This window comes from Lithobates pipiens, unplaced genomic scaffold (assembly GCF_037356315.1).
Source record: "Lithobates pipiens isolate NorthernLeopardFrog02 unplaced genomic scaffold, aLitPip1_a1.2 Scaffold_30, whole genome shotgun sequence".
In the NCBI taxonomy this organism is placed as follows: domain Eukaryota; kingdom Metazoa; phylum Chordata; class Amphibia; order Anura; family Ranidae; genus Lithobates; species Lithobates pipiens.
The window spans coordinates 33,994,296-34,012,049 of NW_027507791.1; the positions used below are offsets into that span (position 1 = coordinate 33,994,296).

The 17,754-nt window shown below is 46.9% G+C and overlaps 1 protein-coding gene across 1 annotated transcript in view; it reads right to left on the reverse strand.

Moving 5' to 3' along the window:
* The window catches only part of LOC143942156 (uncharacterized), a 1,285,630-nt gene that overhangs the window by 665,515 nt on the left and 602,361 nt on the right, over positions 1-17,754 (reverse strand). Inside the window, exons 11-12 of the mRNA XM_077463417.1 lie at positions 15,323-15,487; positions 5,210-5,374 (exon numbers count right to left, since the gene is read on the reverse strand). Coding sequence (XP_077319543.1) covers positions 5,210-5,374; positions 15,323-15,487 — 330 coding nt within the window. The remainder of the gene's footprint in view (positions 1-5,209; positions 5,375-15,322; positions 15,488-17,754) is intronic.

Here is a 17,754-nt window from a genome sequence, read left to right on the forward strand (position 1 = left end):
GAATGTCAGACCTCCAGGTAAGATCTCCAATATCACCCGAGGTATCCAGACAATGGCCGCAATCACATTACATAGAAAAGAAAAAGCCTCCATAGTGCATAATCCTTAAATATATATAGAATCACAGATTGTACACTTCCATCATATACACGAGTATACACAGAACTCAGAGCACACACCGCTCCGGACTGCAGCCGTGTATGATGGAGTCCAGGCAGTGACATGGAGGCTTTTTCCTTTCTATGTAATGTGATTGTAGCCATTGTCTGGACACCTCGGGTGATATTATATTTTTGCACATTATATGATATATAGACTGAAGTAGCTGTGAATAGGTTGGAGGAGATCTGCCCTTCCTCACATGTATGAAAGTGCATTTTTGTAGTGAATTTAATTTTTATTATTGATCATTATTGGTGGAGTTATCACATCTACATTAGGCCGCGTACACACGGGCGGACTGTTCGCCCAACCTTGTCCGCTGAACAGTGTTTGGGCGGACAGTCCGCTCGTGTGTGGGCTTTCAGCGGACAGTTTCAGCGGACAGTTGGACGGACAAAGTCTTTCGGAAATTCCGAAAAACTGTCCGCTGAAACTGTGTTTGAGCGAACAGTCCGCCCGTGTGTGGGCCTGTCCGCTGTACTTTCGAAATGAGCGGACTGTTCCCGCTCGGAAAGTCCGCCCATTTCGAGCGCGTGTACAGGTAGGCGGGGCCCGCGAAGGAGACGTCGCGGGCTCCGCCGCCTGGAATGGGCTTAAAGGGGAACCCCAACGCCGAAAAACATCGGCGTGGGGGTTCCCCCCAAGTCCACACCAGACCCTTGTCCGAGCACGCTACCCGGCCGGCCAGGAAAGGGGGGCGAGCGAGCGCGCCCCCCCTCCTGAGCCGTACCAGGCCGCGTGCCCTCAACATGGGGGGTGCCTTGGGGAAGGGGGGGCCGCGCGGCCCCCCCACCCCAAAGCACCTTGTCCCCATGTTGATGAGGACAAGGGCCTCTTCCCGACAACCCTGGCCGTTGGTTGTCGGGGTCTGCGGGCGGGGGGCTTATCGGAATCCGGGAGCCCCCTTTAAGAAGGGGGCCCCCGGATACCGGCCCCCCACCCTATGTGAATGAGTATGGGGTACAATGTACCCCTACCCATTCACCTGTGAAATAAAGTACCAAAAAAAACACAACACATGGAAAAAGTATTTTATTGCACAGCTCCGGGGGTCTTCCGTCTTCGGGGGTCTTCTCGCCGGACTCCTCCGCTATGTGTGTGTAGCTCTTTTGCTAGCGGAGGAGTCTGGCTTTCTTCCTCCCCGCCGCCGGCCTCTTCTCCCGACTTCGGGGGTCTTGTCCCCCTCTTCGGTTCTTCTGCCGGGCCACCGCGCCTGGTCCGGTGGCCCGGTCTTCTGTCGCCGCTGCCTTCCGTTCTTCTGCCGCCGCCTTCGGTTCTTCTGCCGGGCCACCGCGCCTTCTTCTAGCTCTTTTTGAGGCGGTGGCCCGGTCTTCTGTCGCCGCTGTCGCCGCTGTCGCCGCTGTCGCCTTCCGTTCTTCTTCTTGTTCTTCTTCTTCTTCTCCTGGAGATGTTGACTCGACGAGCTCTCCGGCCGGAATGCCAGGGACGCGCTCTGCGGTCACTTATATAGTGACAATGGGGCGGGGTCACATGGTATATGTCACATGGGTTGGTCACATGGTGACCCCGCCCCCTTACGATGTCATAGTCCCCATGTGACATCAACCCATGTGACCAACCCATGTGACATATACCATGTGACCCCGCCCCATTGTCACTATATAAGTGACCGCACAGCGCGGCTCTGGCATTCCGGCCGGAGGGAGCGACGTGTCAACATCTCCTGGAGAAGAACAAGAAGAACAAGAAGAAGAACACGAATGGAAGTCGGCGGCGACAGAAGACCGGGTCACCGCCTGTAAAAGAGCTAGAAGAAGGCGCGGTGGCCCGGCAGAAGAACCGAAGGCGGCGGCAGAAGAACGGAAGGCAGCGGCGACAGAAGACCGGGCCACCGGACCAGGCGCGGTGGCCCGGCAGAAGAACCGAAGAGGGGGACAAGACCCCCGAAGTCGGGAGAAGAGGCCGGCGGCGGGGAGGAAGAAAGCCGGACTCCTCCGCTAGCAAAAGAGCTACACACACATAGCGGAGGAGTCCGGCGAGAAGACCCCCGAAGACGGAAGACCCCCGGAGCTGTGCAATAAAATACTTTTTCCATGTGTTGTGTTTTTTTTGGTACTTTATTTCACAGGTGAATGGGTAGGGGTACATTGTACCCCATACTCATTCACATAGGGTGGGGGGCCGGTATCCGGGGGCCCCCTTCTTAAAGGGGGCTCCCGGATTCCGATAAGCCCCCCGCCCGCAGACCCCGACAACCAACGGCCAGGGTTGTCGGGAAGAGGCCCTTGTCCTCATCAACATGGGGACAAGGTGCTTTGGGGTGGGGGGGCCGCGCGGCCCCCCCTTCCCCAAGGCACCCCCCATGTTGAGGGCACGCGGCCTGGTACGGCTCAGGAGGGGGGGCGCGCTCGCTCGCCCCCCTTTCCTGGCCGGCCGGGTAGCGTGCTCGGACAAGGGTCTGGTGTGGACTTGGGGGGAACCCCCACGCCGATGTTTTTCGGCGTTGGGGTTCCCCTTTAAGCCCATTCCAGGTGGCGGAGCCCGCGATGTCTCCTTCGCGGGCCCCGCCTACCTGTACACGCGCTCGAAATGGGCGGATTTGCCTCCTCCTTACGTGGGCGAGTCCGTTCATTTCAAAAGTTGAGCGAACTGTTTGCCCAACCTTGTTCGTCAAACAGTCCGCTCGTGTGTGGGCAAGTCCGCTCATGCAAATTTTGAGCGGACTGTTTGCCCAAACTGTTTGACGAACAAGGTTGGGCAAACAGTCCGCGCGTGTGTACGCGGCCTAAGAAGTGTTGGTATTCGGACACATTGTAGGTTGCAGATTTCTCATTTGTCTCATCACACATTGGGGGTTATTAAAAGGCAAATCCACTTTGCACTACAAGTACAAAGTACACTTGAAATTGCACTGAAAGTGCACTTGAAAGTGCAATCGCTGTAAATCTGAGGGGAAGCTCCGCTGATTTTGTCATCCAATCATGTGCAAGCTAAAATGCTATATTTTATTTTCCTTGCATGTCCCCCTCAGATCTACAGCAACTGCAACTTCCAAGTGCACTTGTAGTGCCAAGTGGATTTGCCTTTCGTAAATAACCCCCAATGTGTCACTAAGTGTAGGGCTCTATACATAGAATTATATTATACTATTTGTACTTCTATATCAGACTTCCTGCTGGCGGCTGGTTTTTATTCATTAGAGTTTCACAAAGTTGTTCATGTTTTTTTAGTGCAGATATTTCGTTTTTTACATTTTTATATCCAGCTTTAGAGAACTGTCTGATATTGGAGATATAACTAGATAACCAGGAGATGAAATATATCTCCATTATTATGATTTAATTTATATAGTTTATACATACACTATACTACCAAAAGTATTGGGACGTCTGACTTTACAAGCACATGAACTTTACTGGCATCCCAGTCTTAAGCCTCGTACACACCATCAGATTTTCTGACGACCGTTCGTCTGTTTTTTGTGACATGCTAGTCTCGTATGGAAAGTGAAGAGGTTACTCACCATACGAAAAGTCTCCTCCAACAGAATACAACTTCAGAAGTGATGTAATGTGTTGAATAGTTTTGTATGTATTCTTTCATTTCTGAGTTCAAGTACGATAAAAATTTTACAGTTTGCACATCCAGCTTTTTCCGACAAAAATCGGCTATCAAAAGCACAATATTAACGAAATCGGCTATCAAAAGCACAATATTAACGATCCAAAAATCGGCAGATCGTTTGGACAAAATTTTACTGCAGATTTTCGTATTGTGTGTATGGGCCTTTAGTCCGCAGGGTTCAATATTGAGTTGGCCCACCATTTGCAGCTATAACAGCTTCATCTTTTCTGGGAAGGCCGTCCACAAGTTTTAGGAGTGTGTCTATGGGAATGTTTGACGTGCATTTGTGAGATCATGCACTGATGTTGGATGAGAAGGCCTGGCTTGCATTCTCCACTCAAATTCATGCTAAAGGTGTTCTATATCGGGTTGAGGTCAGGACTCTGTGCAGACCAGTCAAGTTCCTCCACCCCAAACTCTCTCAACTATGTCTTTATAGACCTTGCTTTGTGCACTGCCCCAAATCATTTGGTGAAGGGGGAGTATGGTGTAGGGTTGTTTTTCAGGGGTTGGGCTTGGTCCCTTAGTTCCAGTAAAGGAAACATTTAAGATGTAAGCATACCAAGACAATTTGGAAAATGTCATGCTCCCAACTTTGTGGGAACAGTTTGGGGGTGGCCCCTTCCTATTTCAACATGACTGCACACCAGTGCCAAAGGCAAGGTCCATAAAGACATGGATGAGTGAGTTTGGGGTGGAGGAACTTGACTAGCATGCACAGAGTCCTGACCTCAACCTGATAGAACACCTTTGGGATGAGTTAGTGCAGAGGCTGCAAGCCAGGCCTTCTCATCCAACATCAGTGCGTGACCTAACAAATATGCTTCTGGAAGAATGGTCAAACAGTCCCATAGACACACTCCTAAAGTTTGCGGACAGCCTTTCCCAGAAGAGCTGAAGCTGTTATAGCTGCAAAGAATGGGCCAACTCAATATTGAACCCTATGGACAAAGACTGGGATGCCATTAAAGTTCATGTGCGTGTAAAGGCGAGTGTCCCAATACTTTTGGTAATATAGTGCAACAGTCCAGGATTGGATATTTTGGCTCCATGCACACTGGCTTAAAAAATGCTGCTACTACAGGAGTTTTGTATTCTGCCCATAGAAGCAGCTCCATGTTCTCCTATGTCTCCATACACATTGGGGTGATTACAGACATATTCTGACCTCAACAGTTAGAGGCAGGAAAAAAACTCTTCTGCTTCGTGTTTCTGATTGGAGTTTTCTGGGAGAAAAAATGCAAAACTCTCCTAAACTTGTCTAAACTTTGTACAATAAACTCTCTATATGAAAGTTTTTTCTGCCAAGGGAACTGACATTTTTTAAGCCCAGTGTGCATGGAGCCTTATGGAGTCTAAAGATGGAATTTGATGACATTCTCATATTTCTATATTATTTATGTGGTTTAGATATAAAACTGACCCAGAATATTATTGTCTCAGTCAGTCCTGTTATACTCACACTAATTCCTCTATCCGGCTTGTTGTCAGAGCTTCCATCAGATCCCTGAAATGAGGACCCTCCAGATTGTTCCCAGTCAGGTCCAGTGTCCTCAGTGTCTGATTATTTCTTATTACAGATGCCAGGTGGGGGCAGGAACTGTCTGTCAGGTGATTATTATACAATCTGTAGAAGAAGAGAAGAATGTTACCAGAAGAAAATGAATTTCTCCCCCAGGAATGAATGTAACTATTCTCTACATGAATGGAACTCATTTCTCTCATCTTTCTTTAATCATTAATACACTGACATCAGCACCGTGATATACAGCACTGAAAGCAGCACCGTGATAGAGGGCACTGACATCAGAAGCGTGACATATAGCACTGACATCAGCACAGTGATATACAGCACTGACAGCAGCACCGTGATAGAGAGTACTGACATCAGAAGCGTGACATTAAGCACTGACATCAGCACCGTGATATACAGCACTGACAGCAGCACCGTGATAGAGAGTACTGACATCAGAAGCGTGACATACAGCACTGACATCAGCACAGTGATATACAGCACTGACAGCAGCACCGTGATAGAGAGTACTGACATCAGAAGCGTGACATTAAGCACTGACATCAGCACCGTGACATACAGCACTGACAGCAGCACCGTGATAGAGGGCACTGACATCAGAAGCGTGACATTAAGCACTGACATCAGCACCGTGACATACAGCACTGACAGCAGCACCGTGATAGAGGGCACTGACATCAGAAGCGTGACATACAGCACTGACATCAGCACAGTGATATACAGCACTGACAGCAGCACCGTGATAGAGAGTACTGACATCAGAAGCGTGACATTAAGCACTGACATCAGCACCGTGACATACAGCACTGACAGCAGCACCGTGATAGAGAGTACTGACATCAGAAGCGTGACATTAAGCACTGACATCAGCACCGTGACATACAGCACTGACAGCAGCACCGTGATAGAGAGCACTGACATCAGAAGCGTGACATACAGCACTGACATCAGCACAGTGATATACAGCACTGACAGCAGCACCGTGATAGAGAGTACTGACATCAGAAGCGTGACATTAAGCACTGACATCAGCACCGTGATATACAGCACTGACAGCAGCACCGTGATAGAGGGCACTGACATCAGAAGCGTGACATACAGCACTGACATCAGCACAGTGATATACAGCACTGACAGCAGCACCGTGATAGAGAGTACTGACATCAGAAGCGTGACATTAAGCACTGACATCAGCACCGTGACATACAGCACTGACAGCAGCACCGTGATAGAGGGCACTGACATCAGAAGCGTGACATACAGCACTGACATCAGCACAGTGATATACAGCACTGACAGCAGCACCGTGATAGAGAGTACTGACATCAGAAGCGTGACATTAAGCACTGACATCAGCACCGTGATATACAGCACTGACAGCAGCACCGTGATAGAGGGCACTGACATCAGAAGCGTGACATACAGCACTGACATCAGCACAGTGATATACAGCACTGACAGCAGCACCGTGATAGAGAGTACTGACATCAGAAGCGTGACATTAAGCACTGACATCAGCACCGTGACATACAGCACTGACAGCAGCACCGTGATAGAGGGCACTGACATCAGAAGCATGACATACAGCACTGACATCAGCACAGTGATATACAGCACTGACAGCAGCACCGTGATAGAGAGTACTGACATCAGAAGCGTGACATTAAGCACTGACATCAGCACCGTGATATACAGCACTGACAGCAGCACCGTGACATTAAGCACTCACACCAGCACCGTGATATACAGCACTGACAGCAGCACCGTAAGCAGCCCCAGGAGGAAGTCAGCACAGCACAGGGATGGTGTGATCCCCTCATAATAAGAACCCCCAGGAGGAAGTCAGCACAGCACAGGGATGGTGTGATCCCCTCATAGTAAGCAGGCCCAGGAGAAACTCAGCACAGCACAGGGATGGTGTGATCCCCTCATAATAAGAACCCCCAGGAGGAAGTCAGCACAGCACAGGGATGGTGTGATCCCCTCATAGTAAGCAGGCCCAGGAGAAACTCAGCACAACACAGGGATGGTGTGATCCCCTCATAATAAGAACCCCCAGGAGGAAGTCAGCACAGCACAGGGATATCATAAGCAGCCCCAGTAGAAATATGACACCGCTAAACCTCTTCAAAGAGGAGGGTACGGGCATATAGTACGGTGTGCTTTTTTGGGACAAGGAAGTGAGCCAAATGAAGAAAGAAGGTCTGTGTGCTTGATTAAAAAAATAGTTTATAGACGTATACATGGTCTACTGGTCACATGTGTTGAATTCCTCCAAGATCCATGCCTCATTAATTTTTATAAATGTGAGGTAGTTAACACTGTCGTGAGCTAGGCGTGTACGCTTATCGGTCACGATCCCCCCTGCTGCGCTGAACGTCCTTTCGGACAGGACACTGGATGAGGGGCAAGCCAACAGTTCGATTGCAAATTGGGCAAGCTCTGGCCAGAGGTCAAGCCTGCCCACCCAGTAGTCCAGGGGTTCATCACTCCTCAGAGCGTCCACATCGGCCGTTAACCCAATGTAGTCGGACACCTGACGGTCTAGGCATTCCCTGATGCTGGATCCGGATGACACCTGTCGATGGGTCAGCTGAAAAAATGATCTCATATCCGAAGTCACCAACACATCTTCAAACCGGCCTCTTCTTGCAGGCGCTGTTGGATTGGTACCCGCAAATCCTTCTCTGGGAGTGGGAATTGCTCCTCTGCCAGCGCACGCAAAAGCAGAATGCAGCATTTCTCGAAGCAAGGCCTGGAAGTGCTGCATTCTGACAGCCCTCCTGCGACGGCGGTAACATTTCTGCCATTTTGTGTTTGTACCGGGGGTCTAAGTACGTTGCCACCCAGTACTGGTCCTTGACCCTTATGCTTTTTATACGGGGGTCCCTATTAAAACACTGGAGCATGAAGGCCCCCATTTGCACTAAAGTGGAAGCGGTGTGGTGGCCTGGCTCCTGCTCATCATCCAGGATAATGTCGTCCTCTTCATTCTCCTCTCCCCATCCACGCACAACAGGGATCCCAGAAAGGTTTAAAGCACGCTCTTCTTGCTCCTCCTCATCCGCCCCGGCACCATCCTTCTCTGACTCCTCTTCAGACTCCTGTTGTTGACTTGTCTCAGATAGAGTAGCCCCCCCTGGGAATTCATCCAGCATTGCGACTTCCTCATCTTCCCGCTCCTGCTCCTCCACAGCCTGATCAATGACACGATGCAATGCACGCTCCATAAAGAAGGCATAAGGTACCATGTCACTGATGGCGCCATGGCTGCGACTGACCAGTTTGGTGATCTCCTCAAATGGCCGCAGAAGTCTGCATGCGTCGCGCATGAGCAGCCACTGGCGCGGTGAAAAAAACCACAGCTCCCCAGAACCGTTTCTTTCGCAGAGTTCATACAGGTAGACGTTAACTGCACGTTTCTGCTGGAGCAGCCTATCAAGCATATAGAAGGTTGAGTTCCATCGCGTCGGGCAATCGCAAATAAGACGTCTGACTGGCAGATGGTGTCGCCGCTGAATGTCAGCAAGGCGAGCCATGGCCGTGTAAGATGTTCTGAAATGGGCCGAGATTTTCCTTGCCTGCCGCAAGATGTCCTGGACCCCAGGGTATTTGACAAGGAATCGCTGCACGACCAAGTTTAAAACGTGTGCCATGCATGGCACGTGCGTGATTTTGCCCTGTTTCAATGCGCTAAGCAGATTGGCACCATTGTCACACACCACTTTACCAACTGTCAAATTGAGCGGTGTTAGCCAATGATCTGCCTGTGAACGCAAAGCTGAAAGGAGTGCCGGGCCAGTGTGGCTCTTGGCTTCCTGGCACAACAGACGCAGCACGGCATGGCAACGTCTCACCTGGCATGTGGAATAGGTTCTGGGGAGCTTGGGCGGTGCAGCGGAAGAGACGCTAGCAGCGGAAAAGGAGGAGGCAGCTGAGGAGGAGAGGGAGGAGGATGGAGTAGGAGGAGGAGGAGAAGAAGAGTCAGGCCTGCATGCAATCCGTGGCGGTAAAACCAAATCTACACGGGTGCCACGGGTTACATGCTTGACGGCCGTCAGAAGGTTCACCCAGTGGGGAGTAAAAGTGATATACCTTCCCTGCCCGTGTTTGCTAGACCACGTGTCTGTGGTCAGATGTATCTTGACACCGACACTGTGTGCCAGAGATACATTCACTTGCCGCTGAACATGGCCATATAGCTCTGGGATGCCCTTCTCTGAGAAATACTTCCTTCCTGGGACCTTCCATTGTGGTGTTCCAATGGCCACAAATTTGCGAAAGGCCTCCGAGTCCACCAGTTTATATGGCAGTAGTTGGCGGGCTATCAGTTCTGACAAGCCAGCCATCAACCGTTGGGCAAGAGGGTTATCTGGCGTCATCATTTTTTTACGCTCGAACATTAGGCCCACGGAAGCCTGCCTTTTTGCAGAAAAACGTGAGCTTGGCGTGATGGAAGGTGGAGTGGAGGACAATTGTGAGGAGAGAGGAGAAGGAGAAGTAGAAGACGAGGCTGGACGGTGAGAGCCTGCAGTGTGGCTTTGTGTGTTCCGTTGCTCCCACTGGGCTCGGTGATGGCTGCTCATGTGCCTTCTTAAGGCGGTCGTCCCTAGGTGAGTGTTGGGCTTACCGCGACTAATGCGTTGACTGCAAAGATTGCAGATGGCAACGCTATTGTCAGCAGCGGACACGTTAAAAAAAGCCCACACTGCAGAGCCATGTGCCGGTGTCCTGGGAGCGCCAGATGTGACCGTACATGGTCGATGACTCCCTCCTGATACATTTGCAGTCTGCTTTGTCCCTCCTGTGCAATGTAAGTTATTCCTGCTTCTCCTCCCTATCTGCTGGTCCATATCTGCCTCTGAACTCCCCTCCTCTTCCTCTCTTGTGGGCACCCACGTGACATCACTAGACACGTCATCATCAACGTCACCTTCCCCACCCCTATAAGTAGAGATCTCGGAGTAGGCAGTAACACCGGGGACCAACCTACTCCTTGGGCTGATCTGGGTACTGTCGTCAGAGTAGCGGTTGTTGCTACCTCCTCTTCCTGATCCAATACAAAGAGTGGCTGCGCATCAGAAATGTCCTCTTGATATGGATCGGAAAATAATTCCTGTGACTCAAGCGGAAGGTATGTGGTGGTGGTGGTGGTAGTGTCTTTGGGGGTGCACATAGCAGAGAGTGAAGAAGAGGGTGCAGATCGAGAGGATGAGGAGGGTGCAGAAGAGTAAGGCTGAGTGAGCCACTCAACCAAGTCTGGTGCATCCTTTAAAGTAATTGAACGCACCTTCTGCAACTTCCCACTTTGGCTCAAGGCTGTTGCTCCTGCCCTACCCCTACCACCCCTGCGGAAGGGCCTGCCTCTTCCTCTGCCTGTCATTTTTTAAATCACCCTGTGACAAAACTCTTAGTCCCTATACCGCTGAAGGACTGCTGCAGTATAGGGCAGCGGTCAGCAGTGGTGCACCTCAACCCTATCTATTGTGGACCGATAGCGGTCCTTACAGAACAGCAGACTGTACCGCACTCAACCCTATGTACTGTAGCACCCTAGACCAAGTTACCAGTCCTTATAAGAACTTTTGTGGACCAAGCAGGTTGTGTGTTAGTGATTAGCAGACTGTACTTCAGTCCCTATACCAATGAAGGACTGCTGCAGTATAGGGCAGCGGTCAGCAGTGGTGCACCTCAACCCTATCTATTGTGGACCGATAGCGGTCCTTACAGAACAGCAGACTGTACCGCACTCAACCCTATGTACTGTAGCACCCTACACAGACCAAGTTACCAGTCCTGATAAAGAGCTTTGTGGAACAAGTGAGTTGTGAATCTTTAGCAGACTGCAGCAGAAAGGCAGCAGTCAAGTATAATATTCTTTCTATATTTGGAAGAAAGAATATTATACGTGTACAAGCCTATTACCATACCACTGATACCAGTCCTGAAAAGAACCTTTGTGGAACTAATAGTAACAGCAAGTCTTTAAACTGACCCTCACTGCCTGACACACTGCTTCCTTCCTGTCCCTATACAAAGTGGCAAAAAAGAGGAGCCTGGAACAATCAGTGGTTACTGGAATAGCTCTTTTGTGGACCTGATAGTAACAGCTAATGATGATGATGATGATGATGATGATGACTAAACTGACTCTCCCTGTAGCACACACCGTCCTTTCCCTTTCTCTAAACTGACAAAAGACACTCAGGCTGCTGCAAGAATCAGTAGCACAGCAAACCTATATACACCTATACCAGTCCTGAAAAGAACTTTTGTGTACCAAATAGCTAGCGTTTTATCTGTCCCTACTCCACACAGCAACCTTTCCCTATAGTGACAGAAGAAAGAATGTAAAATGGCCACCGGATCGGGTGTATTTATAGGTTAGGGGGAATGTCCAAGTGTCCATGTGCTGTCATGTCTCAATTGGCTGTCCTGTACCCCATGATAGACGTGTCATCATAGGTCAAAGTTCTTTTACACATTAAACACGTAAGTCCGCCGGGGCGAACGACGGCAAAAGGCGAGTGAACGAGCGGACCGCGAACGACCGAAATTCGCCACGAAACGACCGCCGGGCGAACCGATCGGTCATCACTAGTGTGGAGAAGATTTTATTATTACCGTTCTTTAGTTGGACCTTTTTTGAAAATTTGTACTAATATTGCTGCACTAATTTTATATATGCTGATTATAAATTCTCTTCATTAGTTATCAGTGAAATAGTCTCCATACCATTGTTATATATAGAGTTTTGTGATGAGGAGTCTCACTTTTATTGTTATATGTTCACATTTATATTGTGTGAATATTATATACTAGTGCTGCAGTCTTCCATATTATACTAGATGTGATAATTCCACCAATAGTGATCAGATATAACAATTCCATTCACTACAAAAATACACTTTTATAAATGTAAACAAAGGCAGATCTCCTGCAACCTATTCACAGCTACTTCAATCTATTTAACATATAATATGCAAAAATAAATATACATGAAGAGCTATGAGCGTTATCTTAAAAAATTGCAAACATCAAGAGAAAGTTTCTAAAGGTGAAAAGGTAGATTTCCTACAACCCATTCACCACTACTTCCATCTCCAATCACCATACAGTGACTTGTGCAGTAACAGAAATAATAAGTCCCAGAGTTTCATCCAGATGGTTTAAATAAATGCTGATCATCTTCCACCTCTTTGCAGCAACTTCAATCAACCTCCTCCACACCAGTGAGTAAACAGGTCACTTACCAAAAGGTTTGTCCCGACAAGCAAGGCCCAGACACGCTTGTTTATATCCTTCCAGCAGCACCACTCTGCTCAAGCTGGCTTCCGATGAGAACAGACTGTGCCACGGAATGTCAGACCTCCAGGTAAGATCTCCAATATCACCCGAGGTATCCAGACAATGGCCGCAATCACATTACATAGAAAAGAAAAAGCCTCCATAGTGCATAATCCTTAAATATATATAGAATCACAGATTGTACACTTCCATCATATACAGGAGTATACACAGAACTCAGAGCACACACCGCTCCGGACTGCAGCCGTGTATGATGGAGTCCAGGCAGTGACATGGAGGCTTTTTCCTTTCTATGTAATGTGATTGTAGCCATTGTCTGGACACCTCGGGTGATATTATATTTTTGCACATTATATGATATATAGACTGAAGTAGCTGTGAATAGGTTGGATGAGATCTGCCCTTCCTCACATGTATGAAAGTGCATTTTTGTAGTGAATTTAATTTTTATTATTGATCACTATTGGTGGAGTTATCACATCTACATTAGAAGTGTTGGTATTCGGACACATTGTAGGTTGCAGATTTCTCATTTGTCTCATCACACATTGGGGGTTATTAAAAGGCAAATCCACTTTGCACTACAAGTACAAAGTACACTTGAAATTGCACTGAAAGTGCACTTGAAAGTGCAATCGCTGTAAATCTGAGGGGAAGCTCCGCTGATTTTGTCATCCAATCATGTGCAAGCTAAAATGCTGTATTTTATTTTCCTTGCATGTCCCCCTCAGATCTACAGCAACTGCAACTTCCAAGTGCACTTGTAGTGCCAAGTGGATTTGCCTTTCGTAAATAACCCCCAATGTGTCACTAAGTGTAGGGCTCTATACATAGAATTATATTATACTATTTGTACTTCTATATCAGACTTCCTGCTGGCGGCTGGTTTTTATTCATTAGAGTTTCACAAAGTTGTTCATGTTTTTTAGTGCAGATATTTTGTTTTTTACATTTTTATATCCAGCTTTAGAGAACTGTCTGATATTGGAGATATAACTAGACAACCAGGAGATGAAATATATCTCCATTATTATGATTTAATTTATATAGTTTATACATACACTATACTACCAAAAGTATTGGGACGTCTGCCTTTACAAGCACATGAACTTTACTGGCATCCCAGTCTTAAGCCTCGTACACACCATCAGATTTTCTGACGACCGTTCGTCTGTTTTTTGTGACATGCTAGTCTCATATGGAAAGTGAAGAGATTACTCACCATACGAAAATTCTCGTCCAACAGTATACAACTTCAGAAGTGATGTAATGTGTTGAATAGTTTTTTATGTATTCTTTTCTTTCTGAGTTCATATATGATAAAAATGTTATAGTTTGCACATCCAGCTTTGTCAGACAAAAATCTAAATCGGCCATCAAAAGCATAATATTAACGATCCAAAAATCGGCAGATCGTTTGGACAAAATTTTACTTTGAATGGTGAGTTGGCCCACCCTTTGCAGCTATAACAGCTTCATCTTTTCTGGGAAGGCCGTCCACAAGGTTTAGGAGTGTGTCTATGGGAATGTTTGATCATTCTTACAGAAGTGCATTTGTGAGATCATGCACTGATGTTGGATGAGAAGGCCTGGCTTGCAGTCTATGCTCAAATTCATGCTAAAAGTGTTCTATATCGGGTTGAGGTCAGGACTCATGCAGACCAGTCAAGTTCCTCCACCCATAACTCGCTCATCTATGTCTTTATATACCTTGCTTTGTGCACTGCCCCAAATCATTTGGAGAAGGGGGATTATGGTGGAGGGTTGTTTTTCAGGGGTTGGGCTTGGCCCCTTAGTTCCAGTAAAAGGAACTCTTAAGATGTCAGCATACCAAGACAATATGGAAAATGTCATGCTCCCAACTTTGTGGGAACAGTTTGGGGGTGGCCCCTTCCTATTTAAACATGACTGCACACCAGTGCCAAAGGCAAGGTCCATAAAAACATGGATGAGTGAGTTTGGGGTGGAGGATCTTGACTAGCCTGCACAGAGTCCTGACCTCAACCTGATAGAACACCTTTGGGGTAAGTTAGTGCAGAGGCTGCAAGCCAGGCTTTCTCATCCAACATCAGTGCCTGACGTAACAAATGTGCTTCTGGAAGAATGGTCAAACAGCCCCATAGACACACTCCTAAACTTTGTGAAACAGCCTTCCCAGAAGAGCTGAAGCTATTATAGCTGCAAAGGATGGGCCAACTCAATATTGAACCCTACGGACAAAGACTGGGATGCCATTAAAGTTCATGTGCGTGTAAAGGCGGGTGTCCCTATACTTTTGGTAATATAGTGTAACAGTCCAGGATTGGATATTTTGGCTCCATGCACACTGGCTTAAAAAAAATGCTGCTACTACAGGAGTTTTGTGTTCTGCCTGTGGAAGCAGCTCCATGTTCTCCTATGTCTCCATACACATTGGGGCGATTACAGACATATTTTGACCTCAACATTTAGAGGCAGGAAAAAAACCTTCTGCTTCATGTTTCTGATTGGAGTTTTCTGGGAGAAAAAATGCAAAACCCTCCTAAACTCGTCTAAACTTTGTGCAATAAGCTCTCTATATGAAAGTTTTTTTTCTGCCAAGGGAACTGACATTTTTAAGCCCAGTGTGCATGGAGCCTTATGGAGCCTAAAGATGGAATTTGATGACATTCTCATATTTCTATATTATTTATGTGGTGTAGATATAAAACTGTCTCAGAATATTATTGTCTCAGTCAGTCCTGTTATACTCACTGTAATTCCTCTATCCGGCTTGTTGTCAGAGCTTCCATCAGATCCCTGAAATGAGGACCCTCCAGATTGTTCCTAGACAGGTTCAGTATCCTCAGTGTCTGGTTATTTCTTATTCCAGATGCCAGGTGTGGGCAGGAACTGTCTGTCAGGTGATTAGAGGACAATCTGTAGCAGAAGAGAAGAATGTTACCAGAATAAAATGAATTTCTCCCCAGGAATGAATGTAACTATTCTCTACATGAATGGAACTCATTTCTCTCATCTCTCTTTAATCATTAATATTAGATCACTTTATAAAAGACGATCGATCATCTACACTATTGGAGGATTTCTCTTTTTGTGGATCCCAATTACTAAATGTGACATGAGAAGTGGATGAGGTGGTGGGATCCATTCATTATTCCTATATGGGGATTGGACCATACACACTCACACTGACCTCTAGGCTTTCACCTCCAACCTTCTGCTAAGTCTTGGATTCAGTTGTGGGGATTCACTTTGATGGTCACAGAAGTCTCACTCATGTTGTGGAAACTTCATTGACTAAAAGTGGCACCATTGTTATCATATAAATGTACTCACTGAGGCCAAGATGCTGAGAGTGTTCGCTGTTGTGACTCGGCGCAGACCACCCCTGAAGGTGGCACAGAGGGTGGTTGCACCAAGAGGCACAAGCTACCAGTAGGACAGTCACATGCTAGTAGATCAGCAGGTAGCTTTAACCGAGCTGAAAGGTGATGTCCCGTGGGAAGGTCCAGTAGCAATGGTAGCAAGTCTGTAAGGCAAAGGCAGAATCCAGGAGGCAGGCCAGGGGTCAAACACAGTCCAGATCAGAAGACAACAAGTACCAGGAACGCTGAGACAGAAGGATAATCCAAAGACAAGCCAGGGGTCGAACACAGGAGATAGCAGGTAAGTCCAGATGCAGGCTGAGGGTCAAACACATTCAGAAAGCGGGAGTCCAAGGTCAAGCCAGAGGTCAGGTCAGGAGAAGATCAGCGAGGTCGATGAGGCAATCCGGGTCACAACGGGTAATACAGATCACAAGAGCAGATGTGGGAATCACAGGAAGCTGAAGACGAACCAGCAGTGTGTTTGGATGACCTCACTTCCTTTATAGGTCAGCGAGGGGTCACATCCTGTGTGTGTGCGCTCATGTGCTTTAGCGCATTCCTATTGCGTGCCAGAGCTCCTTACCCGTGTGCATCTTACGACAATTGTACTTTGGGATTTCCTTTGAACATCATCATGGTGGAGGATTTGATCTTATGGTGTGGAGAAGATTTTATTATTACTGTTCTTTATTTGGACATTTTTTGAAAATTTGTACTAATATTGCTGCACTAATTTTATATATGCTGATTATAAATTCTCTTCATTAGTCATCAGTGAAATAGTCTCCATACCATTGTTATATATACACTTATAGGGAGTTTTGTGATGAGGAGTCTCACTTTTATTGTTATATTTTCACATTTATATTGTGTGAATATTATATACTAGTGCTGCAGTCTTCCATATTATACTAGATGTGATAATTCCACCAATAGTGATCAGATATAACAATTACATTCACTACAAAAATACACTTTCATAAATGTAAACAAAGGCAGATCTCCTGCAACCTATTCACAGCTACTTCAATCTATTTAACATATAATATGCAAAAATAAATATACATGAAGAGCTATGAGGGTTATCTTAAAAAATTGCAAACATCAAGAGAAAGTTTCTAAAGGTGAAAAGGTAGATTTCCTACAATCCATTCACCACTACTTCCATCTCCAATCACCATATAGTGACTTGTGCAGTAACAGAAATAATAAGTCCCAGAGATTCATCCAGATGGTTTAAATCAATGCTGATCATCTTCCACCTCTTTGCTGCAACTTCAATCAACCTCCTCCACACCAGTGAGCAAACAGGTCACTTACCAAAAGGTTTGTCCCCACAAGCAAGGCCCAGACACGCTTGTTTATATCCTTCCAGCAGCACCACTCCACTCAAGCCGGCTCCCGATGAGAACAGACTGTTCCACAGAATGTCAGACCTCCAGGTAGTACCTCCAATATCACCCGAGGTATCCAGACAATGGCTCAATCAAATTACATGGAAAAGAAAAAGCCTCCATAGTGCATAATCCTTAAATATATATAGAATCACAGATTGTACACTTCCATCATATACACGAGTATACACAGAGCTCAGAGCACAAACTGCTCCGGACTGCAGCCGTGTATGATGGAGTCCAGGCAGTGACATGGAGGCTTTTTCCTTTCTATGTAATGTGATTGTAGCCATTGTCTGGATACCTTGGGTGATAATGTATTTTTGCACATTATATGATATATAGACTGAAGTAGCTGTGAATAGGTTGGAGGAGATCTGCCCTTCCTCACATGTATGAAAGTGCATTTTTGTAGTGAATTGAA